Raw genomic sequence first — 17354 nt, 5'->3', positions numbered from 1 at the left:
ATACTCCATCAAGCTCATAAAAAAATACAATTCTACTGCAACAAGAAATCCATTCAGTAAGACTCGTCCTCGGTGTACATAGCTTAAAATGCCAACTTTTTAAAAATAATGCCCCAGCTCTTAAATTTACTTTAAAAAGGGGAAGTAAAGCTCAACACCTTTGGCCTATGACTTTTTAGGTACCGTATCACCTTACGGTTGAGGAGATGGGTAAAGAAAAATTATTAACGAAATAAAACTTATAGGAACATGCTTCACATGACCTCACCGTTTTCTTCTCTTAAGAAAGAAACGAAATCTGAAAATTGTTTAAGAGTGTTTTTGAACATAGTACATTGCAAAAGCAGAAAAAAATCAGTGTTTTTAAGAAACATAACTCACAACAACAAGGAATTCCTGTCGTATCTAGTATTGCACGTTTTGGGTTTGGAGGGTTTTGGATGCTAATATTTCAAGACAAGTTTATGCTCCGGCACTTCAATAAACTTAAATGTAAACTAATGATCAACCTCTCTTGCCAATAAACTCAACATTTGCTGTTCTTCAGTAAAGCATATGACAGAAATATATGAGAAACATGTCTAAAATTCATATGAATAAGCTCACAGCAACAACAAAAATATTATGTTATCTATAAACTAATACTGCATGTACTTGGTTTCGAGGGATTAAGATGCAAAATGTTATGACAAAAGCCCCTACGTGGCTACCAGCAATTAAACATCCTTCAACTTCTTTAGCAAATGAGCTCATGTGTATCATCTTCTTGTTGAGAAGACGAAGATGAGTATTGATAAAATAACCAAACTATCAACTTTCCTTAACATGTTTTACATGAAATCATTATTGCCTTCTCGTAACGAAATTGAAAAAACCAGAACATCTGAAATTGTTCAAAATCGCTTCTTGATAACGAGGAAAGCAAAGGAAACTTCGTGTTTGTAACCACTATGACACGTGTCTACAGATCTGTCATGCTCATAAGAAACGTAACTCACAGGAATATAATTTTATACAGTAAGTACTTGGTTTGGAGGACATTTAGATGCCAACTTTTCAAGAATAATACACCAGCACTGACATTAACTGATGAAAAAAAAAAGCCAATGCTCAGCTTCTTTATCCAATTAGCTCATAGGTAATTCCTTGTAGTTGAAAAAAACGAGTACACATAAAAATATAGACTTCCCGTAACATGTATCACAGGTCATGATCTCCACATTTGCTCCTCTTAACTTAAAAGAAATAAATATATATTTAGATTTGTTTTAAATGACCTTTAAACAATATGAAGAAAAAATTCTGTGTCTGCAAAGGCTTGACACGTGTCTAATGCTGGGTCACGCTCATATTAAACGTAGCTCACAGGAACAAGGAAATCACGTGTGTATAAAATAATACTGCAGAGAGGGTGCAAAGTTGAACCCTTTATTGAGGGTGCGAAAATGTTCCCTTGGGTACATCTTTCCACCCACACTAAGTGGTGCTAGATTGCACCTCTTCTTGAGGGTGCATCTTTCCACCCACACTAAGTGGTGCTAAGTTGCACCTTTCTTGAGGGTGCGATCTTGCACCCTTTACCTTTCGGCGCACCTTTACACCCCGTGTAGCCTTTACATCTTGGTGCAACTTTACATCCTTTCGTGAGGGTGCAAGGAAACACCCAAAGTTCAAAGATTGTGCCTTGTTTTGAGGGTGCAATCTTGGAACTGTGGGTGCTACTTTGTACCCGCAAGAAAGGGTGAAAGTTACACCCTCGGGAGCAACTTTGCCCCCTTGAAAAAGGCGCAACCTCGTACCTTTAGGTGCAACTTTTCGCCCGAAGGATGCAAGAATGTACCCTCTCTTGAGGGTGCATTCTTGTGCCTTATTGGTATGATGTTGCACCTATGTGGTGCTTATTTGCTCTATGACTGCTGCAAAATTGCTCCTTTAAAGAAGCAAGTCAGTGTCAATGCCTGCTCCTTTATAGGGACAATATTGCCCATCATCTCAAGGTGCAACTGAGCATCACATAATCGGGTACGATTTAGTTCCTTAACTACTCTAAACCTTGAATAGTGCGAACTGATGTAAGCCTATTTGCTCAGTATATAACTTATTTTGTTGTTGCACTCTGCAAAGTAACTAGGATTAGTGTAACTTGGATCTTGTGAATCATGAAACTGTGTGCGTGTGGAATTTGTGAGTTGTGAAAATGTTGATGTAAAAGTTAACTTAGTTGTGTTTGAATATTATACTGAAACCAAAAATTTTACCCAATTACCTTTTCAATAAGGTGAGCATTATATCTATCAAACAGTTAACCTTCTCGGCAAGAGTATACATCTGCATGAAGGAAGAGGTGAAAATATGATATGCAGTTGTCTGGATACGTTTTATTCAAAACGTTCTTGAATGCGTAATTATTCGTTCACATAATATATAAGAATAACATATGCTTCTTACCAGTACTCAAAGCCTCTAAAACAAGAGCATGCTTCTTACACTTCTAAAGTATACACCATATCTTAAAAACAAAATGTAAGAGGATTTAAGAAGCTGTTTGTACGCATTCAAACGAATCCATATTTCTATCTAAAATCTGAAACGTGTCTTGTAAAATGGGAATTCGTTTTATAATGACGATGCCAATTGTCTTAAAGTCCTTATCACGACATGTCTTGGAGTTCACGCTTATTGAAAACATGAGATTCTTGGCACGTAGATTACAACTATGGTTTAAAGAGTTAACTGAGATACGCATACCGTATACGGGCATTTAAATACAAGTTACTGTAAATAATATGAAAATCAAACTTGATACCAGCCCTTATCGGCAACCAATACAGACTATGGAGGACTGCAGTTACAATTGTGTTCAGATATTGTTTTGGGTGATACACGCATGCCGACTGATTTGGGATCAATTCGAGTCCCTCGAGCTGAGATTCCGGAACTGCAATGAGCAAACCATCATTATGCATAACAAAGTGACTGAGAATAATGCATGCACCAGTTTCTGTTTCGTTGTTCTATACACAGAAAGTTGTTTCGTTTTCCAATCCTGTGCAGGCACACAGAGATTTACAGAATTCAATCATCTTTGGCTATAACGCCATGGTCGCGTGCAAAATGAATGCAGCTTATCTAACTTAACCTGTAGTTACTGAATAGGGGACTACTGTATATTCAATTTATACACTACAATGTATTGATCGGATGATAGAACCTGTCAAAGAGTAAATTGCGGATATCATATACCATTGTCAAATTCACTTTCTGTTCTATACATAGTATCAATGGAATGTTATGAACCACTTCAGCATTACCAATCATCATAATTATTTCACTGAAACGGCTGCATTTGTATGAGCGGGAAGAGTTTGGCATCATACATAGCAAGAGTCGTGACTACAAAACTAAATAGGGCCTACATGTATTATACAAGGTTTTAGGACACTTTGAATCATGCCCCCCCCCAAAAAAAAAAACAACAACAACAACTTAGTGAAATGTTGTACAATGTATGCCCTACTTCCATTAACCTATGATCTTTGACCTTTGAATACATGACCCGCATTTTTTCAATAGGCATTTGGATGCAACGTAGGTATTATATAAAAGAAAAAAAATGTTTTAGGAAAATACATTTAACCACTTCAGAAATAATTATGAAACAAATAGCAAAATATTGACACGTTTACTTCTTCCGTAATGACATGACAGAAAACTTTCCTCACCGAATCGTTCTGCCGTAATTCATGAGCAAGTCATGGATATATACTTAGTTCGATTAAAAGTATACATTGAGTCATTGCAAAAGCATTTAATGAAAAGTATGCTTCAGAACTACATCATTGTCATTTATTCTATAACACTGATAATATAGAGCTATTGGTCCGCCATATTGCCTAACAGGTCGTTGTCCTCCTACCACATTAATTGTTTAGCAAATAAGGCACAGAATTTAATCTTGCACTTGTTGCCAAAGACTCTAATCTTCTTTACCGCTATTCTCAGACATGTATGCTGGTGCTGTATGAATTAGAAACGGAAGCTTACAAATATTCACCATCTAACAAGGCAAAAGCGAAGTGATGTCTCGTCCACGTATCGACTTTGTGATTACAGAGATTTTCAAATGGCATAGGCCTAGTTCATTGACTTTTTGACTGTTGTCGTAGTCGGACTTCACCAATATTAACACTTGACAGCAATCATTAGATGATCTGAGGAGTGAATTTGGTGGTCATATAGCTCAAAAGTGTGGAAAGTTATTGAAAGAACACCAGAATACTATGTCGACAGTGTTTATCAGGTGAGATACAAACATAGAACAAGTTCCAGTGGGTTTCAGGAGGTTACTTTTCCAGCCTAGGCTAGTCTAGCTGATAAAACTGGGTCTTTGAAGGCATCTGGCGGCTACCCCCACCACTTAAAACGTCTGGCAACGGCCATGCATTTATCCTGTAAGTGTAACAAGTTCCAGTGGGTTTCATTAGGTTATATTTTCAGCTATAGGCTAGCCTAGCTGGAAAAAGTTGGGTCTTTAAGGGCGTCTGGCGGCTACCCCCCACCACTTAAAACGTCTGGCAATGGTCATTCATTTATCCTGTAAGTGTAACGAACAAGTTCCAGTTGGTTTCATGAGGTTACTTTGTCAGCTAGGCTAGCCTAGCTGGAAAAATTTGGGTCTTTAAGGGCGTCTGGCGGCTACCCCCCACCACTTAAAACGTCTGGCAATGGTCATTCATTTATCCTGTAAGTGTAACGAACAAGTTCCAGTGGTTTTCATGAGGTTACTTTTTCAGCTAGGCTAGCCTAGCTGGAGTTTGGCCTTTACGAGCGTCTGGCGGCTACCCCCCACCACTTAAAACGTCTGGCAATGGTCATTCATTTATCCTGTAAGTGTAACGAACAAGTTCCAGTTGTTTTCATGGGGTTACTTTTCCAGCTAGGCTAGCCTAATTTTGAGGGGTCCTTTTTTTGGCCCTCCTGGCCACACCCACCACCGATGACCAGCCAGACGTGCATTTCCATACTTAGGGGCATATGTACTAAATTACTGTATACATAAAAATTGGTAACCTTTTCAGCTAGGCTGACCCCCGCTGGCTCCCGGACTATAAGTTCTCCTTGTTTTGTGGTTGTATTTATACTGTGCACTTTGACCTTTACTAATTAGTTGATAATAACTTACCAGCTCCTGTTGCATGCACAAGCTAAAGAGACAACTCACTTCTCAGATATCTCACACCATGGCCACAAACAACATGCTAGGACTTGGTTTCATGATGAAGAATCACTTTAAGCCATGTGGGAGACAGTGGACTCAAACCAGCATAGTGAAGCATTGAAGGCACTGTTGTGATAGCTCTGTATGTAAAACTGGGCTTGTTTGAACAGGAAGTGTAGTTATCAAAGATGCCCTGGCAAATAATACTGGCATGAAGTATAGTACTTTTCAAACATTTACCAGCTGCTTTCATGGAATGGAAGCATCATAAAATTCACCTGTACCATAAACAGGGACATGGCAACAAATTTAGTTCTTCCCTCCGAGTACTGCCTGATTCGTTGAAAGGCAACACGCTTGATTACGCATCAATATCATGTATCTTGTGCTTCAAGTTACATAATTGTCCTGACGAGGTCTCTTCCTAGGATTTCCTGCATCCTCCACTGGATGCTGATTGGCCGCCACACTCTCAGTATTCTCATTTTGATGAGCCAGTACATGACTCTCTCCAGCAGGTCCCATGGATGAGGCCTGCACAGTTCTACAAGGAGAGGATGGCCTCCCAATGCTTCGAACTCCAGCCAGCTGTCAAAACAAAAAAACAAAAAGCCTAGTAATTAAATGCTATTTCTGCGACGAATATTCTCTTGATAACTGACTCCCAGCCAAAAGTCATGAGCTATATTATCACTTTGGGGAAAAAAATGAATATAAAAATAGAAACCAGAAACTGTTCCTTTCCATGAGATTTTGAAGTTGCATTTGTTAGAAAAACTCACACACTCACATGCATACACTTGTTATTAGAATAGTACTACAATAAAATTCTGGGTTTTCTCATTGGATTAGGGTTTTTCAATGGTGGCATTTTCTCTCGATTTTTTTTTCTTTTTTTATTCGTGGGAAATTTTTAGTCTTGACATGCAAAACTACAAAACAGCAACAGTACAAAACATTTGGGCAAAATCATCATCTGAATTCGTCAGAGGTAATTATGGTACCATCTGGAATAATTCATTGAAAATCATTTTGGCTGCAAGAAATATATGGAGAGAAACTGACAACACAGAAGTGCAGAACTTACTGTAATCTGGTAGGGGATTGTGGCCTCTCTCTTGGAAGGAGACTTGTACAAATTGGCGTACCTAGAGAAGAAAATGGGGGAAGAGAACCTTGAATAATTGTACTCCACACTCTTCCATCATTTTAATCCATAAATCTCAATCTGCTGTCCTATGAAAATGAATGAAGTGATCATGGCAACCTTGTGAATCAGTGTAGCAATATGCCTCATACACAAGAAGAACAATGGGAACTAAATGAAAAGATGAATGAATGAATAGGAAACTTGTTTACCACACAATAAGGTGATTAGTGCAAGTGGCATTACAGTACCATGAAAAAGACATTAAATTAGATTTTGAAGCACCAAAATAATGTCACATTTGATGATTAGAAATGTTCATAGGTAGACTAGGCTCTCAGACTGCACCTTTTGTTTCCAAAGAGAATATCAATGAATAACATCACAAAGTACTCAATCACAAAACCTGATGATTTTACTATATAAATGTAACTGTGTAGCATTTCAGTGGTCGCAAAAAACACTGTCAATGTTCCTTCAAACTTTCAGAGATGTTATGCTTTTCTGTGACAATTTTTACTCACAGCTATCCAAAACAATTTTCCTTCCAGACTGGATGTTTTTTTCCTGTAAGTCTAGCCATGTTAAGCCCCTCTTGCCTTTCCCCATCATCTAAGCTACAAACCCTTACCTCTGAGCCTCCTTCCAGTAGAGAATCAGTCGAATAGTACAGGCATGACCCCAACTCTCTCCCAAGGCAGGGACGAGGTGGGACGTCCCATCCCCAATCTTGGTCGTCATCTGATTGGTCAAGACAACCTGGTCATTGCAAGACAAGGAAAAGCCATACATGATTAACATGATTAATCAGTAATTCACATTCCTTGAGCTGTTGAGCTTTCTGTAATGAACAGAGTGTGAGAGAACAAATCAAAAGAAATGTGTTGAAGCTTCTGACATCCTAACACAAGTGTACAAATACAGATATTTATCTGCCTATAATATGTAGGCTTTATTGCTACAGTTCCAAAAAATGATTCTCTTTAGGCACGACAGTGGTGTCTTGCCATGTAATATAAAATATTCTAAATTATCTTCCATTCTACCCCCTTAATATAACAAGAAATGTCGCTACAGCGACTGGTTATACCCCCACCAAACAACATTTCATAAGCTTTGGTCAAAAAACTGAGGAAGTAGTTAAATCCGCAAGATCTTTCCTTGATCTTCTGCCATTAATATGCTGTTACCATGGCAACGTACTTTCGGGTACTGTCAAAAAATGCGTCTTGCACATCTACAACCAAAGGCACACATCTGTACCAAGTTTCATGGAAATTGGGCAAAAACTGAGGAAGTAGTTTGCAACACAAAATTTTCCATCATTTTGGCTCATAATATGTGAGCTGTTACCATGGCAACATACTTTTTGTCACTGTCAAGAAATGTGTCATGCTGACCTATATCCTAAGACAAACATTCAATATGAATTCCATGAGAATTGGAAGAACACTGATGAAGCAGTTTTGCCATGAAGCATTTTGCCCTATATTTTACCAATAACATGCCGTTACCATGGCAACGCACTTTTTGCCACTGCAGAAATATGTGTCTTGCACATTAACATATTCAGATGAACATCTGTACCTAATTTCATAAAAATTGATCAAAAACTGTGGGAGGAGTTCGCGACGCAAGATTTGTACCCATTTTTGCCCATAATATGCCGTTACCATGGCAACGTACTTTTGGGTACTGTCAAAAAATATGTCTTGCACATCTACAACCCAAGGCACACATCTGTGCCAAGTTTTATGGGAATCGGTTGAAAACTGAGGAAGTAGTTCGCGACGCAAGATTTGCAACGGACCGACCGCCCGACCGCCCGACCGCCCGACCGCCCGACCGTCCGCTGATTCCTATATACCCCCTTCAAACTTCGTTTGGCGGGGGTATAACAAGGCAGGTGCCATAATGTGTCTCGCCCATTCCCGTACAGAAAATTGTACGCGAATGGGATATAACAGATAAAGAAAAGAGATATAACAGATAAAAAGAGATATGAGAGGGTAAAAATTTATGGCAAAAAAGAAATGTGCCATAAAAACTTAACATTGGGCCCTTAAAGTTCATTGACCCCTGCCTGTGACCTTTGACCTTGCGGTGACCATCCACTCCCCAAGGGACATCTACCATCCAAGTTTGGTCACAAACGGACCTATGGATCAAAAGTTATGACCCATAATAGAAACGCGCCATAAAAACTTAACATTGGGCTCTAAAAGTTTGTTGACCATATGCTTGTGACCATTGACCTTGTGGTGACCATCCACTCCCCAAGGGACATCTACCATCCAAGTTTAGTCACAAATGGAGTTATGGATCAAAAGTTATGACCCATAATAGAAACGCGCCATAAAAACTTAACATTGGGCTCTAAAAGTTCGTTGACCCCTGCTTGTGACCTTTGACCTCGTGGTGATCATCCACTCCCCAAGGGACATCTACCATCCAAGTTTAGTCACAAATGGAGTTATGGATCAAAAGTTATGACCCATAATAGAAACGCGCCATAAAAACTTAACATTGGGCTCTAAAAGTTTGTTGACCCCTGCTTGTGACCTTTGACCTTGTGGTGACCATCCACTCCCCAAGGGACATCTACTCCCCAAGGGACATCTACCATCCAAGTTTAGTTACAAATGGAGTTATGGATCAAAAGTTATGACCCATAATAGAAACGCGCCATAAAAACTTAACATTGGGCTCTAAAAGTTTGTTGACATATGCTTGTGACCATTGACCTTGTGGTGACCATCCACTCCCCAAGGGACATCTACCATCCAAGTTTAGTCACAAATGGAGTTATGGATCAAAAGTTATGACCCATAATAGAAACGCGCCATAAAAACTTAACATTGGGCTCTAAAAGTTTGTTGACCCCTGCTTGTGACCTTTGACCTTGTGGTGATCATCCACTCCCCAAGGAACATCTACCATCCAAGTTTAGTCACAAATGGAGTTATGGATCAAAAGTTATGACCCATAATAGAAACGCGCCATAAAAACTTAACATTGGGCTCTAAAAGTTTGTTGACCCCTGCTTGTGACCTTTGACCTTGTGGTGACCATCCACTCCCCAAGGGACATCTACTCCCCAAGGGACATCTACCATCCAAGTTTAGTTACAAATGGAGTTATGGATCAAAAGTTATGACCCATAATAGAAACGCGCCATAAAAACTTAACATTGGGCTCTAAAAGTTTGTTGACATATGCTTGTGACCATTGACCTTGTGGTGACCATCCACTCCCCAAGGGACATCTACCATCCAAGTTTAGTCACAAATGGAGTTATGGATCAAAAGTTATGACCCATAATAGAAACGCGCCATAAAAACTTAACATTGGGCTCTAAAAGTTCGTTGACCCCTGCTTGTGACCTTTGACCTTGTGGTGATCATCCACTCCCCAAGGAACATCTACCATCCAAGTTTAGTCACAAATGGAGTTATGGATCAAAAGTTATGACCCATAATAGAAACGCGCCATAAAAACTTAACATTGGGCTCTAAAAGTTCGTTGACCCCTGCCTGTGAGCTTTGACTTTGAGGTGACCTTCATAATTATAAAATGTGAAACTTTGTTTGACCCCTCTTCCCTCAAAGTTTGATTGCAATTGAAGTCCAGAGTAAAGAGTTATTGAAGTTTTTGTAGCATTACGGACAGACGACGGACGGACGGACGTACAACCTTACGGTGATATACTTGTGTGTCTACCCCTTTGTTCTCCCTTTTGTTAAAATAGACACACAAGCAAAAATTTTAGCCACACAAGCCTGACGGAATAAAGGCCATTTATTGTGCACTATTGTTCTCCTAGCCACACAAGCATACTCTCGTTAGCACGGACGGACGGACGGACGGATGGATGGACGATCCCTTAGTCTCCCCACACCTCCGGTGGGCTCGACAAAAAGGAGCAAGACAACTACAACTCCAAATTTGTCCTCTGAATTATGCAATTTTTCATGGAAGCATTCAATCTTTTGGTCAATACGTGGTATGCATATGGGGCATGTCATATCTCTGGTTTTAAAAGATGCTATAAATGTAATCAAGACTCCTTATTCCTTTCTACTCTGATACAGTGACTACACCATGTCCACCTTGGAGTGCTGACTGCACCCTGGGGTCACATTAGACTTACAGCCAAGCTGTTTTGAGTTGCAATCCGGATCAGGCTCTGCGCGAGGCCATTCAGCAGCCTGGTGCGTAGAGACATGTCATCAAAGTCGTGTCTGAAATGGAAGGCGATGCTGTCCACCACGATGAGCTTTACCTAAAAGCAATCAATGGATTAAAACAAGCATACTTCCCTGTGTGAACAGATGTATACCAGCACAACCTAAAAGGTTGAAATACTTATTTTTCTCTCAATCCAACAATATTACATCACTTTTATTTACATGTTTCATATCGACGCAACAGTATTGTATCATTAATTAACTTGATTTTAAATGAATTCATTTCAGAAATCCAATTATACAGCATTGTAGATTATTTCCAAGGCAATATGCACGCAAAATTGATGGCTGTCACATGCTCCATAGCCAAGATCTCAGGGGGCAGATCCCCCCCCCCCATTCTTTCTTCACTTATTAAATTAATCATTACTTGGGTATTTGATTGGGCACTGGTAATAACATACTACACTCATACTCAAAAACTGTATCAACTTTATACCCAAGTCCTGGTACCTACTGTGTTATGCTGAGACAGGAAGTCAGGTAAAAGGTTGACGAGGGCAAGGAGCTCCACGTGATTGTGACAGCGGAAATAATGAATACCAGACAGAATCTTCTCAACAGTTACAGCTTTCAACTCGTCTGCATCTGCAAAGGGTGGGAAGGAAATGAAGTCAGAAACAAGCATGGTACACATTTGTTACAATGTCAGATTCACATCTCTCCACCAGATTCAAAGCTGCTTTCCTGAAAAAAAGTATGAAAGAAATGGCACAGCAAGCACAACACAATATTGAGTACTGCCCAAGTACTGTGCAACTACCCAGTTACACAACCAAGCTATTGCAGAGACTCCAACTCTCCCGCTTTCGACGGGAGATCTCCCGCCGAAAGCCCATTTTTGCAGAATCTCCTGTTCTCCCGCTTGAGATTTAATTTCTCCCGCTTGAAATGATTTCTTACTTAATTTCATTGTATGTTGAAAAATAAGCCTTAAATAGCACGAGAGAGCATCTAGAACCCTAGACCGCAAGGGACTTTGCGCTCGTGATGTGTGCCTCGCACACATCAAGTTGGAGTCTCGTTTGTTAGGGGTTTCAGGCGGGAGAATCTCCAGATCAGAAGGTGCTTGTGGTTGAGTCTCTGCTATTGCCCACTGACCAGTATGTATAGATAACCAATGACATTTCTTAATCACTTGCCTGCTGATCAGGTTTTCTTCTTCACTGTTACCCACAGGAATTTTGTTGCTATAGCTGTTACTCAGCAAATCCGAGGCTTGTTCCTTCTTTTTCACTTGGTGTTCATAAAAGCACATATTACGAAGAGTAAGAGCAAAACAAAAAAAAAAAAGCCCTTGAAACTACATTCTTTCAAAAATACATATCCCCTTCATTCATTTCCCTGCTGTGTCTCAAACTCTCATGGACTTGTCTCTTCTGTTTCATTGTGATATCTTCTGTGGTACATTTTGATTTACATCAGCATTTCTGCATTTTGATGCATCAAGGCATAATATATTGTAATGCTGAGTAAAAAATAACAACAACAACAACAAAGATGAACAACAGCCATGTACATGCACACTACTGTAAACACAACTGGAATTCTATCAGAAAATAGATGACAGCGATATATACATTGACATGCAAATCAAAGTGCAATACCGAAACATTACACATATACAAAGGACAATTAAAACTATAAAACAACAAGAAAAGATTATGCGCAAAAAGATATGTTTTGAGAAAATGGACAATAGTACTGTATCACAAATTTACAAACACAACTGTATAAACTAGATATATCACGAGAAACTGGACATTATTCACACAAACACTCACACACACACACACAAACACATACACAAACACAGTAAAAAAAAACACAGACCTGCTGCACTCCCCGCATCCAGCAATCGCTGACAGTGCTCCGCTGCGGCTTGCCCAATTTCCCAGGCCCGCTGTGGAATGAAGCTGCCCTCAGTGTCAATGTAGATGGCCTCCCCTCCAGCACCTCCTAGACACACAGGGATCTGTGCATCCACAGACAGCTGAATACTAGGGGTCAACATAGAGGTCAAAGGCTCAAGTTTGTGAATGAGGTTCACATACACAATAGAACACAACAGAACACAACGTGGGCTTTGATGAAACATAATCCTATGAGAAAAGCCTATCAGAGAGAAGAAAGTTTACAAATTTCTGCGAAACCCATAAAAATTTTGAATACAAAGTACATGCTTTATCCCTCAAGTTTTAAGGAAGTATTCTGCTATAAAACAATGTCTAGACATTCTTGGAACCAGACAACATTTAGAGAGTGTGTTTTTTGTTTATCCCCCCCCCCCCACACACACACACACACACACCTCTCTACTAGAAAATAACATGTTTCATGATTCCACATGAAAACAAACAAATATTATATCACTTTGTGATAAAATAAATGTGCAACACAGGAATTCTGTTCCCTAGCTCTGCCAGTTATCAAACACTACCGATACCAGGGCAGGTGCAATCCCACCCCCCCCCCCCCTCCCCCTGCCACTTTTTTTTTTTTTTTTTTGCATAATACAGAGGAGTACATAGGGTCTAACCACTTGCCCCCCCCCCCCTTCTTTTTTTTTTTTATCCGGAAGTGGCACCAGTTTGTTTTGCTTGTTTTAGTGGATGTCGATTGGAAGCTGATTAGAAGTCATACCAGAGGTTTTATTTTATTTTATTTTACTTTTTATTATTATCTTTTTTTTTTTTGCTTGTCAGCTGAAGAAACCTGGAAGTGGCACCATAAAATTGCACTGAAGGCCTTTTTCTTTTTTCACTTGTTAGCTAATGAAACCTGAAAGCGGCACGAGAAATATAAACTACCCACTCCCCACTTTAAAAAATGTGGCACCGGCCGTGGATACATCAGCAACTATCAAAGAGATACTGCAATACTCACCATAGCTGTGTCTTGCCCACCCCAGGGGCACCGCATATCTCTGTGATCTTTCCCATGGGCACCCCACCCCCAAGTATGTCATCTAGCTCCTCACAGAATGTGATGATCGGTGGCTTTGACTGGTCCTGTCGCAGCATTTCAAAGGCTGTAACCGTTCTCTGACTCTTATCGTTATACCAAGCTGCAGGAAATCAACCACAAGTTTGACACTTTACAGTTTCAAAGTCTTCATACCAAGGTGAGAAACAATACTGAGTAATCAAATTTGTTCAGCTTCTGCATAGTTACAAACACATTACAAGAATGATATAATCTTACACATTTCTTTACACTTTGACAATTAGGATGACCATTACTGATGTTTCAGTTTCCTTTTCATTCGTTATCAAATTGGTTTGAACATTGTTTAATGAATGACATCAACATTCTTCACATCTCCTTGTCAATTTTAGACAGGTGGGGGAAAACTGTACTACATCATTTTTCACTTATATTATGTATAAGTATTATGGAAAAAGTTGTAGCCACATCAGAATTTGATACCCATTGCGAGGTCAAGCCTAAGTTATGCAATGTATTTTGGTATCACAGCCAAATGCACAAACTGTCTTGTTACCGGTACCTGGACTGCATGCATGTAGTCGTGGCTGGCTTGGCGTTTCTCCTGAAGTACTGGTGCCAGATGCTGCTGCTTGGCAGCTTGTGGTTGAAGAGACAGGCGGCTCATGTTGTTCAGCAGAATTTCTACCAGACTTGAAGGTTCTCAGTAATTCCAGAGCATCTTCTTTACTTATGCCTAATTCTGTACAATGCAAAATATCAATGTTTGAATGCCAAATTTTACAAAATCTTCTGTGTCCATTCATGAATGAGATAAAATGGCATCTGTGGCTTTGACACCCTTTCAATAAAACTGAGAAGAAAAAAAACATTTCTTTTAAAATTACTAAGTTTATTTCTCACCATCAAGGGGTTAAAAGACAAAAACTAAACCTGCACAAGCAATTGCACAAGCAAAACTTATTGCATATCAATATGTATACATTATATGCCCAATAATAGTCAATACCTGGTAGTGCATTTTGTTTCTTTTACAACTGCACTGTGCTGTGCATATCAGTCACAACACTCATGATGTGCTGTGTATATCTGCTAGCTAGTCCCATACATAGATATTTGGCAATAAATGCACTCCCTCACCCTAAACAGAGCTAGGAGGAAGGCTGATATCTAGATATTTCATCACCTGGAAGATGGGAAACGTACTTGGAAATTAATTACAAAACATGCAGTGTTCATGTTTTGTTTTTTTCTTTCCATCCTAATGGAGGCACCAAAGGAATTCTTTGCTCTTTTTAGTAGAAAATTAGTCCATTAAAGTTTTCAGTCTTGAACACAACTGGACACCACAGATCATCCTTCTCAATGAATAAATACATTTCAGCATTGCTCTTAGTTGAACTTAATAAAGGGATGGTATAGTTCTGGTTGAGATTTCGGAATCAGGTTTTAATTTTTGTGAGACTGTTGGAAATCACTTAAGTGAAATATTGGATAGCATATGATCCTTAGTCAGTATAAAGTTTGTTTGGTGAATATCAGTTTGAAATGTCTGAGATAATCAAATACAAAGAGGCCAGGGCTAATAAAAGGCGGTGGGTCTCATCTTTTATAAGGACCACTTTGAAAATACTTTGTTTTTGGATATCTCAGCCATTTTAACAGATTTTCACCAAAACATTTCATTTAAGTGGTTTCCAATTATCTCACAAAAAGTTGAAACCTGAAATATACTCATCTCAACCGGTACTGTACCATCAATTTACAGCAATATAGAGACTACCGGTACATTTTTTAATCAAAATTATACTATTTTATAGAGGGTTTGAATACGCGAGGCGATTCAATATGAACTAGAGAGTCCATCTGAAATGATAGCCTTTAGGCCTACACGAAAAACAGGGAGTGCATTATTGCCTCCTGGATTCATAATTTATTCAGACTTCGAAGTTCAAACATGGTACACTTTATGCAGGCCATTGAGTTGACCAAAAGATTAATTGGTCTGTTATCTTGTCGGTGATACGTTCCGCGGAGACTGCGTCTGGCTTCACGGAATCCTAAATGTCAAAAATCATAAAAGATTCCTCCAGACAGATGGATCTTTCTGTCTGTGTGGCAATCTGGCTTAACAGTCTAACATACATTTTATCACACAATATATGTACTGGTACATTACATATTTAACAGTTTATATAGATCTACTGACACTGTACAGGGGGGTTTGGGAATATGAAACTGTGTTGACCAAAAGATCGGTCTGTATTAACCCCGGGACGCTCCGTATACAGTTACTGTGTTGGGGCTGGTCGCAGTTAGGTCTGTATCTGGTCGTCGGGGAAATGTTCCTGTTGGGGAAATGTTCCACAGAGACTGCGTCTGGCTTCACGGATCCCCTCCTATAGTTTTTGTCTACGCCCCTACGGAGGAGAGCGATAACATCAAAAAATATAAAAGACTCCTCCGGACAGACGGATATTTCTGTCTAGAAACTGTGTTACTGTTTAGACCGATCGGCGATGGTATCAGTCTTTTCACGGAGGGCTGACCGTAGGGCCTACATGTTCCAACATCATCAGATAAGAAGTCCACCGTGAAATTACAGATACCATCTGTGCACAGTTCAGGGAACATGCATACACCCGTCCAGTGCCAGTGGATGACCTCAACCTTGTTGAATACAGATCTTGAAGTTGAATATTATATTCATAATTACCTCATGTTTAAGTAGTCTAGTTTGCTAGTGGCACAATTAACAATTATTGACTTCATTTTGCAATGGTGCTACTGTCACAACTAAAACATGCATCTTATAATACTATGAAAGTGGTCTTATTCGCATCGTACACTGACCTTTGCTCAGTTCAGATGGTTTTAATTCTAGAACATCAGAGACTGCACTGAATCCTGCAGCTTTCAACTTCGTTCTGTACGAAGGGGGAATAGGAAAACTGTGAAGGTCACGCTGCATACTCGTTTGTTCGGACTATCAGCTACCCACCAATCAGCTCAGCAATGATATGAAGACAGTACGGTAGTATAGTACTCGTAGTAGTCTTCCGTTTGATCTCGTCGATGTAAAATCTGGATTACACTTTCAGTTACAACTCTCCTTTTTCAAATCAGCGCGCTCCGCAGACCGCTGCAGCCCTCACTGCCAGGCCGGCCTGCCTAGCCTGCATGCTGAGCTGAGCTAACCTCCGTTGCCTAATTCTGCTAGCTGGGCAGCAGCAGCAGCAGCGCACACACACCGTATTCTCATGGTCGGACATCCGGGTATTTTGCGTGTCACGGGGTCATGGATAGCGTTGGAGTGAAAACAAACCATAGTCGTATAGTCGCGTGAGCCTGGAGGGGTAACGCTGTACGTGTTTTCTGCCGGGGCGCCCCGCGAGCATAGCGCTAGCGCAAGCTGTACTACTGTAGCTGTGCGGGCGGCAGGATTAGGCCCTAGGCCTACCCTAAATTAGGCCCTACCCTAAGCCTACTACAGTACTAACGTTAGGCCTATAGACCTACCTGAAGTTTCTATGAGGTACTAAGTAAGCGTAGATATCGGGGTAGGGCCTACTCAAAGAGGTTCTACTGCACATCTGGCCATTTTGTCGGGTCGTTGATCCAGAGTCCTGCCGCGATTTCATACGGGCACACTCCAGTCCGGCTGCCTTCAACTTGGCAAAATACCGGGACCGATCGATCGACAGGATCCAGATTTTTAGAATATTGCTGGCAAGACATGATGCATGTATCTAATGAATGATGGCACAAATGACAAAATGAATAATGAAAAACAGTC

General features: G+C 40.0%; 1 protein-coding gene across 1 annotated transcript; it reads right to left on the bottom strand.

The window, feature by feature from the left end:
• Positions 1-5160: 5160 nt before the first annotated feature.
• LOC139714419 (DNA repair protein RAD51 homolog 3-like) lies at positions 5161-16529 on the bottom strand. Its single transcript, XM_071626128.1, has 9 exons — positions 16412-16529; positions 14121-14300; positions 13499-13679; positions 12446-12612; positions 11070-11200; positions 10516-10647; positions 6997-7124; positions 6306-6366; positions 5161-5806 (listed from the first exon to the last, which is right to left on the bottom strand). Exons 1-9 carry the CDS (start codon positions 16527-16529, stop codon positions 5609-5611), a joined length of 1296 nt encoding a protein of 431 aa, XP_071482229.1. The 3' UTR covers positions 5161-5608.
• Between the last annotated feature and the right edge of the window lie 825 nt (positions 16530-17354).

Source organism: Diadema antillarum, unplaced genomic scaffold, assembly GCF_040938485.1.
Source record: "Diadema antillarum isolate AM-2024a unplaced genomic scaffold, OU_Dant_1.0 seq00002269_RagTag, whole genome shotgun sequence".
NCBI lineage: Eukaryota > Metazoa > Echinodermata > Echinoidea > Diadematoida > Diadematidae > Diadema > Diadema antillarum.
The sequence above is the reverse complement of the archived record's forward strand: the minus strand, read 5'-3'. Positions and strand labels throughout refer to the sequence as shown.

Excerpts from the sequence above, each read along its gene's own strand:
- LOC139714419 (XM_071626128.1), bottom strand. The coding sequence starts at position 16,529 with ATGCAGCGTGACCTTCACAGTTTTCCTATTCCCCCTTCGTACAGAACG. Across the intron at positions 13,680-14,120 it reads ACTACATGCATGCAGTCCAG|CTTGGTATAACGATAAGAGT; the intron begins GTACCGGTAACA and ends GATTTCCTGCAG. Across the intron at positions 12,613-13,498 it reads GTGGGCAAGACACAGCTATG|TATTCAGCTGTCTGTGGATG; the intron begins GTGAGTATTGCA and ends GTTGACCCCTAG.